We start from the raw sequence: 19982 nt of genomic DNA, 5'->3' as shown, positions 1-19982 counted from the left end.
TGCCCCAAGGCTCTTGGTTAAGGTAGTGGTTAAGGTAGGTGTTAAGGTGAGACTAGAAGATCCTTGGTTCAAATCCCCGCCTGACTGGAAAATCACTAAGGGCCCTTGGGCAAGGTCTTTAATCCACTATTGCTCCCGGTGTGTAGTGAGCGCCTTGTATGGCAGCACCCTGACATCGGGATGAATGTGAGGCATAATTATAGTGCAAATTAAAGAAAAAAAAAAATCACAAGAATACACTCAAATATAAACGTAACACTTTTGGGTTTGCTCCCATTTTGTATGAGATAAAGATCTAAAACTTTTTCCACATACACAATATCACCATTTCCCTCGAATATTGTTCACAAACCAGTCTAAATCTGTGATAGTGAGCACTTCTCCTTTGCTGAGATAATCCATCCCACCTCACAGGTGTGCCATATCAAGATGCTGATTAGACACCATGATTAGTTCACAGGTGTGCCTTAGACTGTCCACAATAAAAGGCCACTCTGAAAGGTGCAGTTTTATCACACAGCACAATGCCACAGATGTCGCAAGATTTGAGGGAGCGTGCACTTGGCATGCTGACAGCAGGAATGTCAACCAGAGCTGTTGCTCGTGTATTGAATGTTCATTTCTCTACCATAAGCCGTCTCCAAAGGCGTTTCAGAGAATTTGGCAGTACATCCAACCAGCCTCACAACCGCAGACCACGTGTAACCACACCAGCCCAGGACCTCCACATCCAGCATGTTCACATCCAAGATCATCTGAGATCAGCCACTCTGACAACTGCTGAAACAATTGGTTTGCATAACCAAAGAATTTCTGCAGAAACCGTCTCAGGGAAGCTCATCTGCATGCTCGTCGTCCGCATCGGGGTCTCGACCTGACTCCAGTTCGTCGTCGTAACCGACTTGAGTGGGCAAATGCTCACATTCGCTGGTGTTTGGCACGTTGGAGAGGTGTTCTCTTCACGGATGAATCCCGGTTCACACTGTTCAGGGCAGATGGCAGACAGCGTGTGTGGCGTCGTGTGGGTGAGCGGTTTTCTGATGTCAATGTTGTGGATCGAGTGGCCCATGGTGGTGGTGGGGTTATGGTATGGGCAGGCGTCTGTTATGGACGAAGAACACAGGTGCATTTTATTGATGGCATTTTGAATGCACATAGATACCGTGACGAGATCCTGAGGCCCATTGTTGTGCCATACATCCAAGAACATCACCTCATGTTGCAGCAGGATAATGCACGGCCCCATGTTGCAAGGATCTGTACACAATTCTTGGAAGCTGAAAATGTCCCAGTTATTGCATGGCCGGCATACTCACTGGACATGTCACCCATTGAGCATGTTTGGGATGCTCTGGACCGGCGTATACGACAGCGTGTACCAGTTCCTGCCAATATCCAGCAACTTCACACAGCCATTGAAGAGGAGTGGACCAACATTCCACAGGCCACAACTGACAACCTGATCAACTCTATGCGAAGGAGATGTGTTGCACTGCATGAGGCAAATGGTGGTCACACCAGATACTGACTGGTATCCCCCCCAATAAAACAAAACTGCACCTTTCAGAGTGGCCTTTTATTGTGGACAGTCTAAGGCACACCTGTGCACTAATCGTGGTGTCTAATCAGCATCTTGATATGGCACACCTGTGAGGTGGGATGGATTATCTCAGCAAAGAAGTGCTCACTATCACCAATTTAGACTGGTTTGTGAACAATATTTGAGAGAAACAGTGATATTGTGTATGTGGAAAAAGTTTTATATCTTTGAGTTCATCTCATACAAAATGGGAGCAAAACCAAAAGTGTTGCGTTTATATTTTTGTTGAGTGTAGTAGCAAAAAGATTGCATTAAAAAAAAAGAAATGTGTGTACAAAACTGTAGATATTTCAGTGGCAGTGGATATTTCATTTATGAGCCGGCTGTCTGGTTCCAGTGGCATTCAAAGCTCTGACAACAGTTGGGTAGAAACTGTTTTTCAGTCTGTCTGTTCTTGTTTTAATGGTCCTGTATTGTCTGCCTGATACCAGCAGCTCAAACAGAGAGTGTCCAGGGTGGGATGAGTCCTTTAGGATGGTGTTGGCTCTGCTGAGACACTAAGAGCCATGAAGGACCCCCAGTGTGGGCGGAGGGCACCCAGTGATCTTCTCTGCCATTTTGGTAACCCTCTGTAGCTCTTTCCTGTTTGGCCCCATGCAGCTGGTAAACCACGTACAGAGGCAGTATGTGAGGATGCGGCCAGCAATCTCTGGTTTGTTATTTTTCCCTGAGGATTCTAGATTTTAGATTCACCTGATGTCTATGATTAGCTCCTTAGTTCTGGATGTGTTTAGGAGCAAGTTATTTTCTCTACACCACGCCATCAGGTGATCCACCACATCATGCTGCATTGATGAGGTTTTCACAGAGGGAAACAAATATTTTTTCAGCTTTGCGTGCATGACTCATGTTCATAACGAAGTACGTGTAGGAGAACCAGCACTGTGTACTAACGAGAAATTGGAGCGTGAGGCAGGTGTAATCTTTAACCTGTTATATCTGAGCAAAGTCAAAAGGGAACCCCAATATGCAGGCAGCACCGAGACAAAGGTTAGTTGCAAAACCAGTGATTTATTAATCCAAAAATGAATAAACAATCAAAACAAACAAGGTGCCAAGACGTGAATCCAAATGAAGATACAGGGTGGTGTCCACACAGGAACCACAAAAGGATTTAACTAACCACGCATGCTGCATACGGTGGGAGAAGTTACTTGAGGTACTTACAAAGACAACAGCAGGAGAGACCAGCATACAATGTTAACATGTAAACCACGTTAAGCAGTGTTAAACATGTAAGGTAACGTTGCACTATGATAAACAACCAGCAACTTGATAGGGAACAAGGTGTGGCTTAAAAGCAAAAAGAACTAATGAACCACAGGTGTGAAGGATCAGCGAGGCCAGGAACAACAGGGATACATGAGAATTAAAGGAACACAAGGTGAATGAAAAATAAACAAACAGCTAAAGGTAAGTAGAAATAAAACAGAGATCACAAAACACAGCAAAAACCAAAATGTAAACCCAAATACAAGATACAAAAAAAAAAAACCCAACGTGAAAATCAAAGGGGTAAAAAAAAAGGCAGAGGAAATACGGACATGATGAACACAGGACCCAATGAATCATCAAACAGTACTGAGAACTGAACAACAACCACAAACTAAATCAAGGAACACGAGCACAAATCAACATGGAACTCAGAGGAGGATAAAGTGCGAACCACGAGAAATAAAGATGATAAACCAACAAAACACAAAATGACAACTGAGGAGCAAGGAAACACAAAGACCAGGACAGCAGACAGATGACGAGGACCAAGACTAAGACCAACATACTACAGAGACAGACAGGACAGACCACACGGATGACAAATACAAATGACCGACATGGACAGAGGAGTGAATACAAAGGATCAAAAATACACACCTAAGACAGACACAAACGAGGGGTGCACACACACAACATAAACAGCTTTAAAGTGGGAGCATGCGCGAGGTGAGAGAGTAACACAAAGAGTCTTCAGAAGTGGTGACTGTGTGACGCGCCCCACTGCCACGCGCACTCCACTGTTGACTGTTTAATATTTAAGGGTGATTCTTAGACTACGGGCACTTATTATGTCCTTTGATCATATTGTATGAAAAACAGAAAAAAGGGGAAATTTCACACTTTTATAGTTCTTTACAATGAAAGTGTGTTAAGAAATTTATTCTAGTAGTCTATGATGACTTTTTCACCTTTATTCAGCATCATTATATGCAAATATTGCCGTTTTGTGCTTGTCCCACACCCAGACTTTTGATCTTCAATGATAAAAATGAATGGTAAAGAAACGTTTTTTCTAATGTTTTAAAATATCTCTGAATAAAATATCAGTAAAATAATCATAACATAATTGGGGTATTCAATGTCATACAACTGTTGTGATGTTTAAACAAAATGTAGTTGTCCCACACTATTGCTGTAATTTCCACCACAACACTGTAATGTCCCTAAACAGTTTGTATGAAAGATTGTTTGGGTAGTTTCTATGGAGATAAACATTGACATCAGAGCACATGTGGTGGAAATTACATTTACAAGGCCAATAGTGCCCGTAAGTTAAAGAATCACCCTTAAAGCCATACATGGAGTATAAATCACTTTTTATTTTAAGCTCCGCCCCGTCCACCAGATCTTGTATGTGTGACATCATGCAAATAATTTGGGTAATGAAATACATTTTTTATTATTATTATTAACCTCTCTGTTTCTGGCTTTCATCACTTTGTTCTTCTCCTCTTTCCTTCTGTACCTGTCAATCATAAAACCGATGATGGGGTGGAATCTGCCAATCAAATGACAGGATGAGAAAATGACCAAGAAGGAGATTCTGGCCAACTGGAACATGTTTGTGGGAAGCCAAGCGACTAATTACGGGGAGGACTTAACGAAGAGACACGACGAGCTTTGATGACGTCTCATGTTCCAAGAGGAACTCATTGGATTTTGTTTTTTCACACTTGGAGAATTTTATTTTTTTCTAAACAGTATTTTGGGTGGATGTGATGGTTTGTTACATTTCTCTTTGTTCACATGTGATCTGAAATGAAACCGCTCCTGCTTCAGTCAGTCAGTCACATCAGATCCTCATTAACAGAAACTACAGACAACAACGCGACCGCCGTGCGGTTGTCACTCTCCACTGGTCCACAAGGACTTCAAGCTGCAGCTGTGTGCTGAGTTGAGCCTGATTACTGAGTGTCTGACGTTCTCTTACAGGCCGACTAATTCCACACACACAAAGCGCTTGTAACAGACGTGCACATAACTGGTGCGCCTGCACACTAAGAATAATAGATGTGCAGCAGAACATGTAGGAAAGCGATGATGGCAGTTTGTGTTTTCTGCTGCACTTTATTCAATTTTACACCACGGTCAGTGAGAATTCCATGTCTAACTGGCGTGCATTATTTTTGTGTATACGCACATGTAGTTCGGCGCGTGAAGTCACTGTAATATCACTCCGCTCTGGTCGTCACCAGAGCAATGTGCAAATCAGTTGGCGCAGATCAGCTTGGATTTCCAAGTGAATTTTAATGTTTTTGGCCAAAATAAAACGTTTGAGGAATGGGAAGAGGAGGAGAGCAAACGAGGAGAACAGCAAAAGCAACGGCATAAAGATTTAACATCCGCTTCACATCGTGGCGTTTTAGACTCCGCGCCGTGCATTCAAACCGTATAATGCACGGCTTCTTGTTGTTTATCCTGACTTAGCACCCATGAGCACCAGTTATGTGCATGTCTGCTTACAAAAAATGTTACAGCAGCTCCGTTTGGATTCATGACTTCATATAGATCATTCAGAGGAACCTGTACTTTGTGTTGTGTGCAGCCTCAGAGGCTCAATTGTTTTCTCCCATCATAAGTAGTAGTAAGTAAGTTTGGTTTCAGTTTTTCCACTTAAGTTGATGACATCACTTCCTGTGAGACATCTGAAATGATGCTTTAAAATGTTTTTTTTTTTCTTTAACACTTGGACACAATTGTGAAAATGTACTTTTGATACAAATGTAAATCACATCCTTTAAAACTGATATTTGTGTATTCAAATTCCAGTTAAAAAGACAGTGTAGGAATGCACCTGTGTTAAACACAAATACAGCCACACGTTACTGTTTCAACAAGTAATCATGACCAACCAAAGCGAACAACCGGCGGTACCTCTGACAGACAGGAGGGCAGGATTCAGGGTGGCTGTGTTCCATGTCTTGGTGGCTTCCTGCAGTCTCCTTCTTGCACTCTGTTTTTGAGAGCTGCCAACTGCAGACAGATTTACCACAGCAGAAAAATCTAATCTCAGCTCAACTCTCGCATGTGCCTTCTGAAGTTTGAATTCTTTTTAAGAAAATCCTTGTCGGAAGCAACAGACTGAAACGAAAATTAATTCATGTTCATTGATCTCCATGGCTGCTTAAATGATCTGTATTAAAAATAATGTAATGTCTATTATACAATTATAGACTTTTGATTTCGGTGTACCCATGATTATGCAGACCTGGTCAGGATACCCCATCCTGACCAGGTCTGCATAATCACGGTACACCGAAATCAAAAGTCTATAACTGTTTTATTATATGGTAAACAAGAAAATTGGGAGTTTGTCAAACATACTAAAACTGAAAAATCAATCTCAAGTTTCAACTCTTTATTATTGTCATACCGCACCAACTGACATCCCATCGATCGACTGGAGATGCCTGTTAAGTCCGTGACGAAGAGTCATCAGGCTTGTTTTCTTATAAAGTTCGCCATTCGCCTGTCTAGCTTCCGCGTAAAATCGACTGAGTACTCCGTCAAGCATCCGTCTGCCATAAGTTTCAAAGTTGGGCGCATGTCCCTTTTCAGTGACGTACTTGCGAAACAGGTTGGCTGCTGACTGTGTATTTCTGCGGGTGTTCTTCGCATCTTTTTTGTGTAAAATTTCTTTTAAGTCAGCGTCGCTAACAGACGCAAGCCTGTCGTCTGCCATCTTGTCAACAAACTGGTTATTGATAGAAGGCGTCGCTTGATTAGCTAGCGCTACACTGCACGTGAGGTGTACTCATTTCGCATGCGCGGTCTACTCAGCTCCAACAGCGCTCAACTCGGCATGTGGTACAGCTCAGAAAATGGTGAATGGGCCAATCAGAAGTTGGCAAAATCCCATGTTTGGTTTCATGAGATGGTGCACTTGGTTTCAGCGAGGAAGGTCCCCGGTTTAAATCCCACCCCTTCCACATTTCTCCATGTAATGTGGAGTTGCCCCAGGAAGGGCATCCGGTGTAAAACTTGTGCCAATTCAACATGCAGATCTACCTCGGATGTGCTGTGGCGACTCAGAGTGCAAACAAGAGAGCAGCTGAAGGCACTTAATTTGTACCATGTACAGTCATGTGAGTGGGGAAAAAACAAACTGAAAAGTTATTTTGTGATGTCATGGGGTAACATTACATGCAGTTTGGTGCAACTAATAAGCTAAATGAAAGGTATTTCTTAGTCCTATTTTCATGCTCATTTTAGTCCTAAAACATATTTTCCCATAGCGGCAAGATGGCAGAACTATAACAGTGTGTCACGTGGATTAGAATACAGCATTACTATTTGACCACATATTCACATTGGACTGTCCCTGTTGTCTCTCTAGATTTATCTAAACATTTGACTTTAGCAATTTGTGCTTTATAACTGATAGTGTCTTAAAATAAGATTTGGTACAAGTAAACTGTTCATTAAGTCACCGATATAATAAAATATAATCCGCTAACAAAAGCATTAGCTTCAATAATTATCGGTTATTGGATTAACAGCGCCCACTGCACTCCGGGAAGCTATGATTCATTTTTGTGTAGGCCACGGTACACTGGGACTGCTGTTTAAGTTTTGTTTAGTCACTAAAGGGGGTAAAGAAATGCTTTGGTCAGCTGTCCCTTTATTGCTAAACAGTGTGATGTGCTATTGCTAGCTCTTCCTAGCTGATGATGCGCTGACTCGCAGGATGCAATTTTTTTTTTTCCAAGACTTGATATGTAGTTTCCCACATGCGTTGTACTTTGCTTTATTCTCATAGTTTTTCTGAGGTGATGCCACAATTTTTGACAGTTTACGACAGCTCAGATTTCACAATGTTGTGATGTTAGCCATATTTGCATGCTAGCTTGTAACTAAAAAAAACAGGAATGCGCTGTTACAGTGATGTGACGTAGACAAAAGCTGGAAGATAGCTACGTACATCCTTCTTTATGTGGCCTTTACAGTAATCAAGGGATCACGTTTAGGGAACCCGTGAGCAGAACACTCCCCCAACCCAGTGCTGGATGTTTTGGATTTGTTTCTAATTTGGCAGTTTTGGTTTGTAACCTGAATAGCTGTACTGTGAACATGGAGCACTGAACACTTGTTTGTAATTCTTTTGCTTGTTTATGTTGGGATTTATTACCACTCCTACTTCAACCAAGACCTATCACATGTAATCAACTCTTCCTTGACTTAAAAGTGTACATGAAAAAAAGTAATAATAAAAATATGATTAAGTCATAAAAAATAATTTTCTTTGGCACCACTACAGTTTTATTTATTAGCCTTTAAATAGGGATTCATAAGATCACACTGACAATATGATAAAAATTCATGTTTTCTAAGAAAGAACAACAGGTGCCCTCTCCCAAAACAGGAGGGTCCAGTTAGGACACACCCACACTTCCTGTCTCCCTAGCCTGCCTTCCCAACCCATATGCCCCCACGTGGTGACAGACTTACATTACATGTACAAAGCAAAAAGATACGGGGAAATTAACCCGCAAACTGCCAATATTATCCTGCTACATGAGGTCAAAAGTAACTTCCAGTAATTTCAAAACCTCTTGCATGTACACACATCCTGCTGCCAACGGCATTAAAAGGGAAATAAAATATACATTATGGAATATCATAATACTTGGATTTCAGTAGAAAGTACATTTTGACAGTTTTATGAAATTTTAAAGGCTGTACAGCTTTAATTGATTAGCTTTTGTTTGTTCATTTGTGAATGTTAAATCATTAAAAGGTATTTTATTAATTTCAACAATATAGTATTTTGTGTTTTGATGATCCTTTGGTCAAGGAAGACTTGAGCAAATATTGATGTTTATCCAATCTTATTCAAGAATTTTTGTTCTTTTTCACTTTTTGTCACATAAGTCATAAATAAAGTCAGAATTTTGATTGCCACCCTCTATTGATTGTTGGTGGTATTAATTACACTGGTGCAGCTACATGCTTGTCTTTTAATAATTTTCATAATTTGCTCCCCCTGTACATCATTTTGACCCAACAGTGTCTCTGCAGATGAAACTATCAAGTTCTTTAGGTTTTTTTTTTTTTTTTTTTTTTTTTTTTACAATGAGTATTGTAAGTCAAATTTAGGTGGTCACCCAAATAACAACCCAACATCAACAAACTTCCTCTGTCACATGTGGGAAAACTACTTGGAAACAATGCACAGTGCAAGCTTTGCATTTTGCATTACTACTCTTAGCTTCATAGTGGAGTAGAGCAGAGAAGGATTTTCTTTGACCAAAACAGATCAAATCCAGGCTTGCATCTCAGATGTACCTTCTGGCAATTTGTAGCTAAACTTTCAGGTCGTCTTTTTAAGAAAATCCTCTTCTATACCACTTCATCGTGATGATGGATAACTGGTGATACAAAATGCAAAGCTTGCACTGTGCATAATTTCTCCAATCACAGCCACGTAAGCCTATAACTTCTTCTGGGTTGTCTGGGTGTCTTGGTGGCTTTCCTCACTCTTCTTCTTGCACAGTGACTCAGTTTTTGAGAACTGTCTACTCCACACAGATTTACCATAGAGTGCCATATTGTTTGTATTTCTTTGTAATTGATGTAAATAAAGTCCAAAACATATTCAGTGGCAGCTTTACCATCAGAGAGCCTCATCCACAACGACCACAAAAGACTCCAAGCTGTCAGTGATGTTAAAGGGGGCATTAAGAACAGGGGTATGTAAACTTTTGATCAGGGTCAATTGGGTAGTTCTCTTGTAATTTTGATTTAAAAAGCGGAAACCTGGTTGTTTGACAAAAAATGGCTTCACCCAACCACTAAACATGAGTGAAAAAAGTTTTTGTGTTATCATTCATATTCTCTGAAAAATGGCAAAAAAAAAACAGTAAGGCTGTACAATATGGCCAAAATTATTGTATCTCAGTATTGTCATATAAATTGTCATGTAAATGTCACTTATATACATGCTGTCCATATTCTTGAGCTGCTTGGGTGGGTAGGGAGAGTTCCCATGGGATAAAAAAGCTTTTCAACCTACCATCCCTGGTTCTCAAGACCAGGTACCTAAGTGACTACTATTTTTTTTTTCTTTAAAGATATTTAGGTGTACCTTAGTAAACACTAGTAGAGTTCCACTTTAGATCTGGAATGTATAATAGAAGATATAATAGACCTTACTGAATTTTCATATCAATATGAAAATGCAGCAACAGTGAAAATGAAACATTCTTAAACAAAACAGTAATAATACACACTCATTTTGCACTCATAAGGTTAGGATACTGTGCCCTCCAGAAGTATTGGAACCCTTGGGATGTGGAATTTTACACATTTTAATTTGTTTATGCCATTTTAAATACAAGAAATACAAAATAAAGAATAAAAAATTCTAAACTTCCTCAAACTCAAACTGAAAGCAAATCTCTAAAACTTGATAAAACCTGTAAATAATAATCAGTTTTATTGCCAGTTTTCTTTAGACAAGTCAGGGGATGGAAACATGAACATTTCCAAGTCACTGAATATGTCTTGGACTTTATTTACGAGGTCTATTAGAAAAGTATCCGACCTTATTATTTTTTTCAAAAACCATATGGATTTGAATCACGTGTGATTACATCAGACATGCTTGAACCCTCGTGGGCATGCAAGAGTTTTTTCACGCCTGTCGGTTACGTCATTCGCCTGTGGGCAGTCTTTGAGTGAGGAGTCGCCCACCCTCTCGTCGATTTTTTTCATTGTTTAGGAATGGCTCAGAGACTGCTGCTTTGTTTGATCAAAATTTTTTCAAAAACTGTAAGGCACAACTGAGTGGACACCATTCGATAAATTCAGCTTGTTTTCGGTAAAAATTTTAATGGCTGATGAGAGATTTTGGTCTGTAAGTGTTGCTTTAAGGACGGTCCACGGTGCCTGACGGCGATCTGCACTCTGAGGCGGCATCGTCTCGCTGTTTCAAGCTGAAAACTTCCACATTTCAGGCTCTGTTTACCCAGGTCATCGTCAGAGAACAGAGAAGTTTCAGAAGAGGTCAGCATGAGGAGTTTATGTGGACATTTCACTGTTAAAGGAGATTTTGTAATGAAAGAACGTGCGGGCAGATTCGCACGTCGAGCCGGACTTGACCGCGGGGGTCGCGACAGGAAAAACACCTCCATTGGAAACCTCAACGGACAAGTTGGAACATGCCCAGCTGTTAAACAATTTCTCAGATACTCACTTGTTGAAAGCCTTCAAAAGCTGCCTGAATTTTACAAATGGTTTTCAACACGGAGGTGTTTTTCCAGTTGCGGTGCAGACGGATTTGCAGGGTCGTCACGGAACTGACTCGGCAAATTTGCCTGCACGTTCTTTCATTACATAATCTCCTTTAACAGTGGAATGTCCGCATAAACTCCTCATGCCGACTTCTTCTGAAACGTCTCTGTTCTCTGACGACGTCCTGGGTGAACAGAGCCTTAAATTAGGATGTTTTCAGCTCGAAACAGCCAGACGGACGCCACCTCCGACCGTGCCGATCTGCTTTGTGAGCTGTCCTTAAAGCGAAAGAAACTCCACAATCTCTCATCAGCCGTTAAACTTTTCACCGAGAACCAGCTGAATTTCTCGAATAGTGTCCACTCAGATATCCCTCACAGGTCCTGAAAAAACTTTGATAAAGCAACTCGCGCCGTCTCCAGCAGCATCTCAGACAAAGGATTTCAGCCGAGAGGGCTGGACCAGTGCTCACTCAAAGCCTGCCCACAGGCGGATGATGTCACCGACACGCGTGAAAAAACTCACGCATGCGCACGAGGGTTCAAGCATGTCTGGTGTAATCGCACGTGATTCAAATCCATATAGTTTTTTTTTATATATATAAAACTGCCGGTTAGTTTTCTAATAAACCTCGTACATCAATTATGAAGAAATACAAAAGTTTCTTTCACCAAAACATCAAATCTAGGGTTTCATCTCAAATGTACTTTTTATTTAATTTATATCAGATTGTAGAAATATGCTTTCAGTTTGAGTTAAGGAAGATAATTTTGGGGAAAAAAATGTATTTGAAATGGAATAAACAAATTAAAATGTGTGAAATACCAAGTGTTCCAATACTTTTGAAGGCAATTGAGAAACACTGAGGAGCAGCATCTTACTTTTTATATATAGTGCAGCAGATAAGAGAATATTTAGAGTGGAATCCTGCAAATGGTGATACAAGCATCAAATTTGGCACAAATAATCCATAGACATGAACTCTTAAAAAAAAAAAAAAAAAAAACTGATTGGCGACTTGAATTTTCAATAGACAGCCAGGTAGGGTTCAGTATAGTTTGGACAATCTGTGACTGAATGTTATGGAGTTATGAGGTAAAAGCAGCACGAATGGTGACAAAGGTCAGTTTCAGTTTGTACAGGGGTCAAAAGTTAAATTTGCTTCATTTTGCTCCAGCTGTATTTGTGCTGAATTTGATGCTTGTATCACCATTTGAAGGATTGTTTCAGTAATCTGCTGCACTAATAAGCCAACAGAGCATGACATGAACCAGCTGCTGTCTGTTAGCTTAAACATGTTTATACAAGGCAACTTGAATTAAAGGAGAAATGCTGCTTTTAACAACCTGGACCTCATTTCTGACATAAAATATGGTCATTTACTCAGCAATATGTTTGGTGTGATTAGAAGTCCATAGTTCAGTTCTTTTGCTCAAGTATTCTTCAAGTTGAGCTAACTCGCATTTTCAAGGCAATAGGATAGGTGAACTTATTGAAATGTTTTATCAATACTTCACACATTTGTCAGGGAAAGTATGTCCAATAATCCTGGACTGGAGACAAGTAGACCTTGACTCTCAGGAAAAGCTGTTATGAGTTTTTTATTTTTTATTATGTATTTATTTATTTTGGTGAACAGATTGACCTTGTTTGTTACATTCAAGACTCTATGCCTCTAAGGCTGGGGTACCCAACCGGTCGCAATGGGCCGGTCGATCGCAGACTAAAGTTCCAGCGTAGAAAAAAAAAAAAAGTACTGCTATAACGGACTGATGCAGAAGTTGGCAGTAATGCACCAATAAGGATGCCAGTTTCTATTAAAGGCCATAGAAGAAGAAGGAGCAGACATAACAGCGGCTAAAAAAAAATAATCAAAAACTTAGCATTTTCAAATTTCAAAACAAGCCACAAGAGCTACAAAGCAAACTTCCCAGCTAAATCACCTCTGTGCACCCGAGAAGTTCAGGAATTGAAAAGTCGGCTAGCAGCACAACAGTCCATAAATGTGGAAGACGTGACGGATGTGGCTAATAAGATTGAGAGTTCTGTTTGGGCCAGGAGTCTGAGGAGGTGATTATTCTGTGTGCAGCTGGAGGAGACAGGTCCAGAACACACAGATCTGCTGCTGCACACAGAGGTAAATTTCTGGAACGGTTTTCTGAATTGTTGCCTGAAATTAAAGAATTTCTGAAACATCACTCTTCAACCTGGATAGCTATGTGATTGAGAATGACATCCTCACATTGAAAATTGACAGTGAGCTCAAATCCAGAGCAACACCTGGCATGGATGTCCAATTCTGGAATCTAATGCGGAAAGAGAATCAGCCCAACCTCAGGCAAACTGCACAGAATTTGGCAGCACTTTTTGGATCAACATATTTGTGCCTTTTCACATATGAAAATCATTAAGTCAAAATACAGATCCACTATGACTGATGACCACCTTGCGGCCTGCTTACAACTGTCACTCAGCTCCTACTGTCCGGACTACTCGCTGCCTCTTCTCAGTGCCAGAAGTCCCACTAAGATAGGGAACAACTTTTCCAACTTGAATTAGGCATTGTTTGGGTTGTTTGTTGTTGTGTTGTTAGGGACAGTCCTAGGCCTTCTTGTGCTTATTCTTTGCACCATGCACATTTATTCATTAATATACTGTTATTGTTAAAACTTTATTTTTGTGCCAGAAAATTATTACATTGGTGCACAATGAATCAGGGCTATGCTATGGCTTTTGATATGGCTTGGTAGATCTCGATACACTTTCAAACTTTAAGAGTAGATCTTGCTTCAGAAAAGGTTGGGCACCCCTGCTCTAAGACTACTTATTGGTCATATCACACAATGCATTAAAAAACAAGACACTCCTTGGATGAGTCCTGAAATGTCTTAAAGATGTCCAGTTGATGTAAACATTTTGGTGTCTTTTACCCGAATGACTGAGAGCCTTCAACACATTTACAGTAAACTTATTTTCAAATTTAATTTCTGCTTGTTAGGATGGACGCCTGACTCTTGATGAGATACTGGAAAAGATAGACTTCATCAAGACGAGTACCATCACCGACTATGGGGGCATGAAGATTGAGGACCACGATGAACTATGATTATTAATAATTGTGTCTTATTCAATTTACTGCACTACAAGATGGGACTATGCTTTAGTGGAAGACTGAACTAAAATGTAATGTTTGTTGAAGTGTAGTCTGGCTGGCACATAATACCAAAGAAATAAGATGTGAAAAGATTATTCCAAAGAATTTTTTAAAGTTTTTTTAAATCAATAAAATTATTGATTTAAACATGTTTCAAAGATGTACATTTGAAAGCTGAGAATTTTATGCTGAAGTGTAAATATTTTATTCATGCACATGACTGGATTATCACCACCATTTGGACAAGGAAGTCCTGCCTGATGTAGTGGCATAAAGCAATTTCATATTAAAAATTGGCAAACATTATTTTCACTTATCACATTGTATTAGGAGATTTTACCTTTGTCACGACAGCAGTGTGTAACGATGGTAAAGCACAGCCCAGGACCCCAGAATAACCCACGACCCCTTAGAGAGAACGCAGCTACATGGTTAAGATGTTCTTTCATGTGGACCAGTGGTGGTGACAGCTAACGTTAGAAAAGCAAAAAGTTAGCTTCGATAGCCATTAATCCGCTAACTGAAAAGTTAACTTTTATAACGCGAAACCGATAGACTGCTAAAAAAAAATTTAGTGGAAGTTACCGATAACTGATAACTTTTAACACTGATTCGGCCGCAGCCACATCAGATTACACTGTCTGCTTCTGGGTAAATTCAAAGATCAAGTCACATAACTTGTGCATTCCCAGGATCACAAACACAAAAAGAACACATGAAAAATAAATGAATAAAAAAATAAAACCCCAAACACTGTCATCACACTCACAGAAATATTTAACCCTAACTTTTAAGATTTATGTAATTTTATTACATGACAAATTCCCATTAACTTTTTTCAGATATTTTTAATACAAACCTACCAAATAAATCTTACATGATGTATATTCATTACTGTAATAAATCCTATTTATTTCAAATGCATAATCCTCAGCTTTATGTATTTAGTATTAATAAAATAATTACTCTAAATTAATAATAATGACAGTATTTATTTAAAATACGTAAAGTATTTTGTTTGAATTGCATAATAATTATGTTACCTATACAAGATAAATGGCATAAATTATCTAAAAAAGTAAATGGAAATTTGTCATGTAATAAAATTACATAAATCTTAAAAGTTAGGGTTAAATATTTCTGTGAGTGCATTTTTCAAAAGCAGTAAATCACAGTATCAGAAGTCATAGTTTATTTTGGTATTATATACCTTATTTTCCAGACTAAAAGCTGCTGTTTTTCCACACACTTTGAACCCTGCAGCTTAAAAAAACGATGCAGCTATTTTATGGATTTTTACAGGCTTTCCTGTAATTTACTGATAAATTGAAATATATCCATTAATGCTGTCTAGTGTTTGTCAGAGTAAAGTAAACTGGATCCAGATGCAGTGGAGTCTTCCATGCCCTATTATCTATCTGTGGTGAAAAGTTTGAGAATCTGTGAAGTGGTTTTGACGTAATCCTTCAAAGCATATGTAAAGGGAAATCTTGATCCAGAATCTGGATTCGGATCCGGATCACTGCCAAAACTTAATGGAGTCTTCCATGGCCTAATATGCATCCGTGGTGAAAATGTGTTCAGAATCCATGAAGTAGTTTTGATGTAATCCTTCAAAGCGTATATAAAGTGAAACATGATCCAGATAACCTCCAAATTTTAATGGAGAGTTCCAAGGCCTAATATGTATCTGAGTTGAAAATTTCATCAAAGTCCAGGAAGTAGTTTTGACGTAATCCTGCTAACAGACAGACAGACAAATAAACGCAGGTCATTACCTCCGCCAAGGAGGTTGTGTTTTCGGTTGCGTTTGTTTGTTTGTCTGTCTGTCTGTCTGTCAGCAGGATAACTCAAAGTTTTGAACGGATTTTGATGACATTTTGTGGAGTGGTTGGAAATGGCAAGAGGAACAAGTGATTAAATTTTAGTGGTGATCCGGATCACGATCCGGATCCAGGAATTTTTTAAAGGATTCTTCACCATTGCGGGATAGGGGGAATTTTGACATTCTAGTTTCTAACTCCACAAAAACAAGGCAAAAAGGCTTGAAAAAAATTAGGGTGTAACATAGTCAAATGTTCTATCAAACAACAAAGTTTGGTGATGATCGGATCCGGATTCCGGATCTGGTGATCCAGAATATGCAAAAATATAGGGAAAATAGAAAATGTGTCAGTGTGAGGTGACAAATGAAGCTAGAGATGTACAACTAACATCAAATTGTAGCTGAATCTGTACTGATTCAGTAAGGTGTCATCAGATTTGATGTAGCTTCAAATGTTATGGAGCTAGATCCAGAAGAAATCCGCCATTACCGAAAAATCGTTTTTATACAATAACTTTTGAACTAATAAAGACATAAAAGTGATTCCAAGTTCTAGTGGTATGTTTTCATGGTCAAGGATGTCAAATATAAAGGAAAGAAAAGTGTATCATAGTTTTGGTTGTAACACTGAATTGTTGAATAGATCACTGTGCCAAGGAGGGAATCTCTTTAGGGTCAGTGATCCTATGGCCTTGTTTAGAGAAGTGTTTCATAAATGTTAAAAAATTCATATATTTGCAGTTTAGTTGAATAATAAATTGAATTTTGTCTCTTATTTGTTTTTGTCTGTAAGCACATGCAATATCAATATCAGTGCTCAGATGACAGTAGCTTCTGGGAAAGGTGCAAGTTGCAATAAACTGATGCCAAGCGCTAAGGATACACGCTATCCAGTCACAGCAGATTAAACTTTTTTTTACTACTGAGCAAACATCATTGTTAGACTTTTTTAGGTTCAGTGATTCCACGGCGTGTAGATGTTATGGCGTCAGTGGTGACCCCATGGCCTTGGTGGAGGTTTGCACTCTGAGTGCTTCTAGTTTTATTATGTCATAGTGTGTTTTTCATAAACACTACCCAATCTGGAGCCCATGCACAACGCGCGCGTGCGTGTCTGTATATACAAATATACAGTTGTGCTCAAACGTTTACATACCCTGGCAGATTTTTTTTGGCCGTTTTAAGAGAATATGAATGACAACACAAAAACTTTTTTTCACTCATGGTTAGTGGTTGGGTGAAGCCATTTATTGTCAAACTGTGTTTCCTCTTTTTAAATCAAAATGACAAGAGAACTACTGGGTCCCAGAAGGGTGGAGAGAGCGCCTTGATCGAGTTAAACAGAAGCGAAATGGGGAGAAAAAAGGCAGCCAGTGCTTCACCATCAACTGCACCAACTACAAAAACAAATTCTCCAATACTAAAATGAACTGTACAAGAGCCATAATGTAATTATGTAAAACAAATGTCTATTTTAAAAGTCGTTATGTCGCAATTTAATATTGATATACTGAGACTAGAACTCAACGCCATAAGGTCTTTTAATTAACCTGCGTTCACGTGCATGGGTGATTCTTAGACTACGGGCACTTATTATGTCCTTTGATCATATTGTATGAAAAACAGAAAAAAGGGGAAATTTCACACTTTTATAGTTCTTTACAATGAACGTGTGTTAAGAAATTTGTTCTAGTAGTCTATGATGACTTTTTCACCTTTTTTCAGCATCATTATATGCAAATATTGCCGTTTTGTGCTTGTCCCACACCCAGACTTTGATCTTCAATGATAAAAATGAATGGTAAAGAAACGTTTTTTCTAATGTTTTAAAATATCTCTGAATAAAATATCAGTAAAATAATCAAAACATAATTGGGGTATTCAATGTCATACAACTGTTGTGATTTTTTTAAACAAAATGTAGTTGTCCCACACTATTGCCGTAATTTCCACCACAACACTGTAATGTCCCTTTAAACAGTTTGTATGAAAGATTGTTTGGGTAGTTTCTATGGAGATAAACAGTGACATCAGAGCACATGTATATAGCGCCAAATCACAACAAACAGTTGCCCCAAGGCGCTTTATATTGTAAGGCAATGGTGTGGTGGAAATTACATTTACAAGGCCAATAGTGCCCGTAGAAAAGAATCACCCGCATACAGATATGGAAACACACATACATACATATATATAGCCAAGTGCTTGCTCACAGGGGGTCGTTTTGACCGTTGGGGTTTTACATAATTATTGTATGGCCTTGCCTTACAATATAAAGCGCCTTGGGGCAACTGTTTGTTGTGATTTGGCGCTATATAAAAAATTGATTGATTGATTGATATATATACACACGAGGTCTGTGATAAAAAAAGCAGTCCTTTTTATTTTTTTCAAAAAATAAATGGATTTGATTCATATGTTTTTACGTCAGACAAGCTTGAACCCTCGTGCGCATGCGTGAGTTTTGTCATGCCTGTCAGTGACATCATTCGCCTGTGGGCAGGCTTTGAGTGAGGTGTGGACTCCCCCTCCCGTCGGAATCTCTTTGAGAAGCTGCAGGGAGATGGCGCGCGTTGCTTTATCAAATTTTTTCAGGACCGGTGAGGGATATCCGTGTGAACACTATTCGAGAAATTCAGCTGGTTTTCGGTGTAAAGTTTAACGGCTGATGAGAGATTGTGGAGTCTCTTTCGCTTTAAGCACAGCCCACAAAGCGGATCGGCGCGGCGTGGTCGGAGGTGGCGTCCGTCTGGCTGTTTCGAGCTGAAAACATCCTAATTTAAAGCTCTGTCCACCCAGGACGTCGTCAGAGAACAGAGAAGTTTCAGAAGAAGCCGGCATCAGGAGTTTACCCAGACATTCCACTGTTAAAGGAGATTTTGTAATGAAAGAACGTGCGGATGAATTTGCCGAGTTGGAGCCGTGATGACGTGACAAATCCGTCTCTGCGCCGCGACATGAAAAACACCTCCGTGTTGAAAACCATTTGTAAAATTCAGGCGGCTTTTGATGGCTTTCAACAAGTGAGTATCTGAGAAATTGTTTAACAGCTGGGCATGTTCCAACTTGTCCGTCAAGGTTTCCAACGGAGGTGTTTTTCCTGTGGCGACCCCCCGCGGTCGGGTCCAGCCCGACATGCGAATCTGCCCGCACGTTCTTTCATTACAAAATCTCCTTTAACAGTGGAATGTCTGGATAAACTCCTGATCCCGAATTCTTCTGAAAGTTCTCTGTTATCTCACGACGTCTTGGGTCCACGGAGCCTGAAATTAGGAAGTTTTCAACTTGAAACAGCGAGACGACGCCGCCTTGGAGCGCAGATCGCCGTCAGGCGCAGTGGGCCGTCCTTACAAATTTCCACACTTTACATAAAACCTTTTTTTTTCTGCCCAGACATGTATGGGTTCATTAGAAAGAGCAATTAAGGGGCTTTAAAACAAGCCTGCTTTTATTAAAATCTGTTAAGAAATAGCGACAATAGAGAGAGAAAAGCAGCAGTTTGTCATAATTTCCCCAAATTTCTGCATTTTACATAAAGGTTTTTTTTTTCACCCACACATGCATAGGTTCATTGGAAAGAGCTTTCAAATGGCTTTAAAACAAGCCTACATTTATTAAAATCCATTAAGAAATAGCGACGCTAGTGAAAAAAAAGCAGTCAGTTTATTATTGATGATCTGCACATCTCCACCCTTAGTAATGGCGCCTTCCTGTCCTGAGTGACGCTAATACAACCCCTGGCAAAAATTATGGAATCACCGGCCTCGGAGGATGTTCATTCAGTTGTTTAATTTTGTAGAAATAAAGCAGATCACAGACATGACACAAAACTAAAGTCATTTCAAATGGCAACTTTCTGGCTTTAAGAAACACTATAAGAAATCAAGAAAAAAAGA

At 39.6% G+C, this 19982-nt stretch overlaps 1 protein-coding gene across 1 annotated transcript in view; it reads left to right on the top strand.

Annotated features, from left to right (window-relative positions):
- Positions 1 to 4997, top strand: part of rcn3 (reticulocalbin 3, EF-hand calcium binding domain) — a 31659-nt gene extending 26662 nt beyond the window's left edge. The window contains exon 8 of the mRNA XM_034190742.1: positions 4392 to 4997. Coding sequence (XP_034046633.1) covers positions 4392 to 4499 — 108 coding nt within the window. The 3' untranslated portion in view covers positions 4500 to 4997. The remainder of the gene's footprint in view (positions 1 to 4391) is intronic.
- Positions 4998 to 19982: the final 14985 nt, after the last annotated feature.

Source organism: Thalassophryne amazonica, chromosome 16 (genome assembly GCF_902500255.1).
Source record: "Thalassophryne amazonica chromosome 16, fThaAma1.1, whole genome shotgun sequence".
NCBI lineage: Eukaryota > Metazoa > Chordata > Actinopteri > Batrachoidiformes > Batrachoididae > Thalassophryne > Thalassophryne amazonica.
This window is presented reverse-complemented; position numbering and strand designations above follow the sequence as displayed.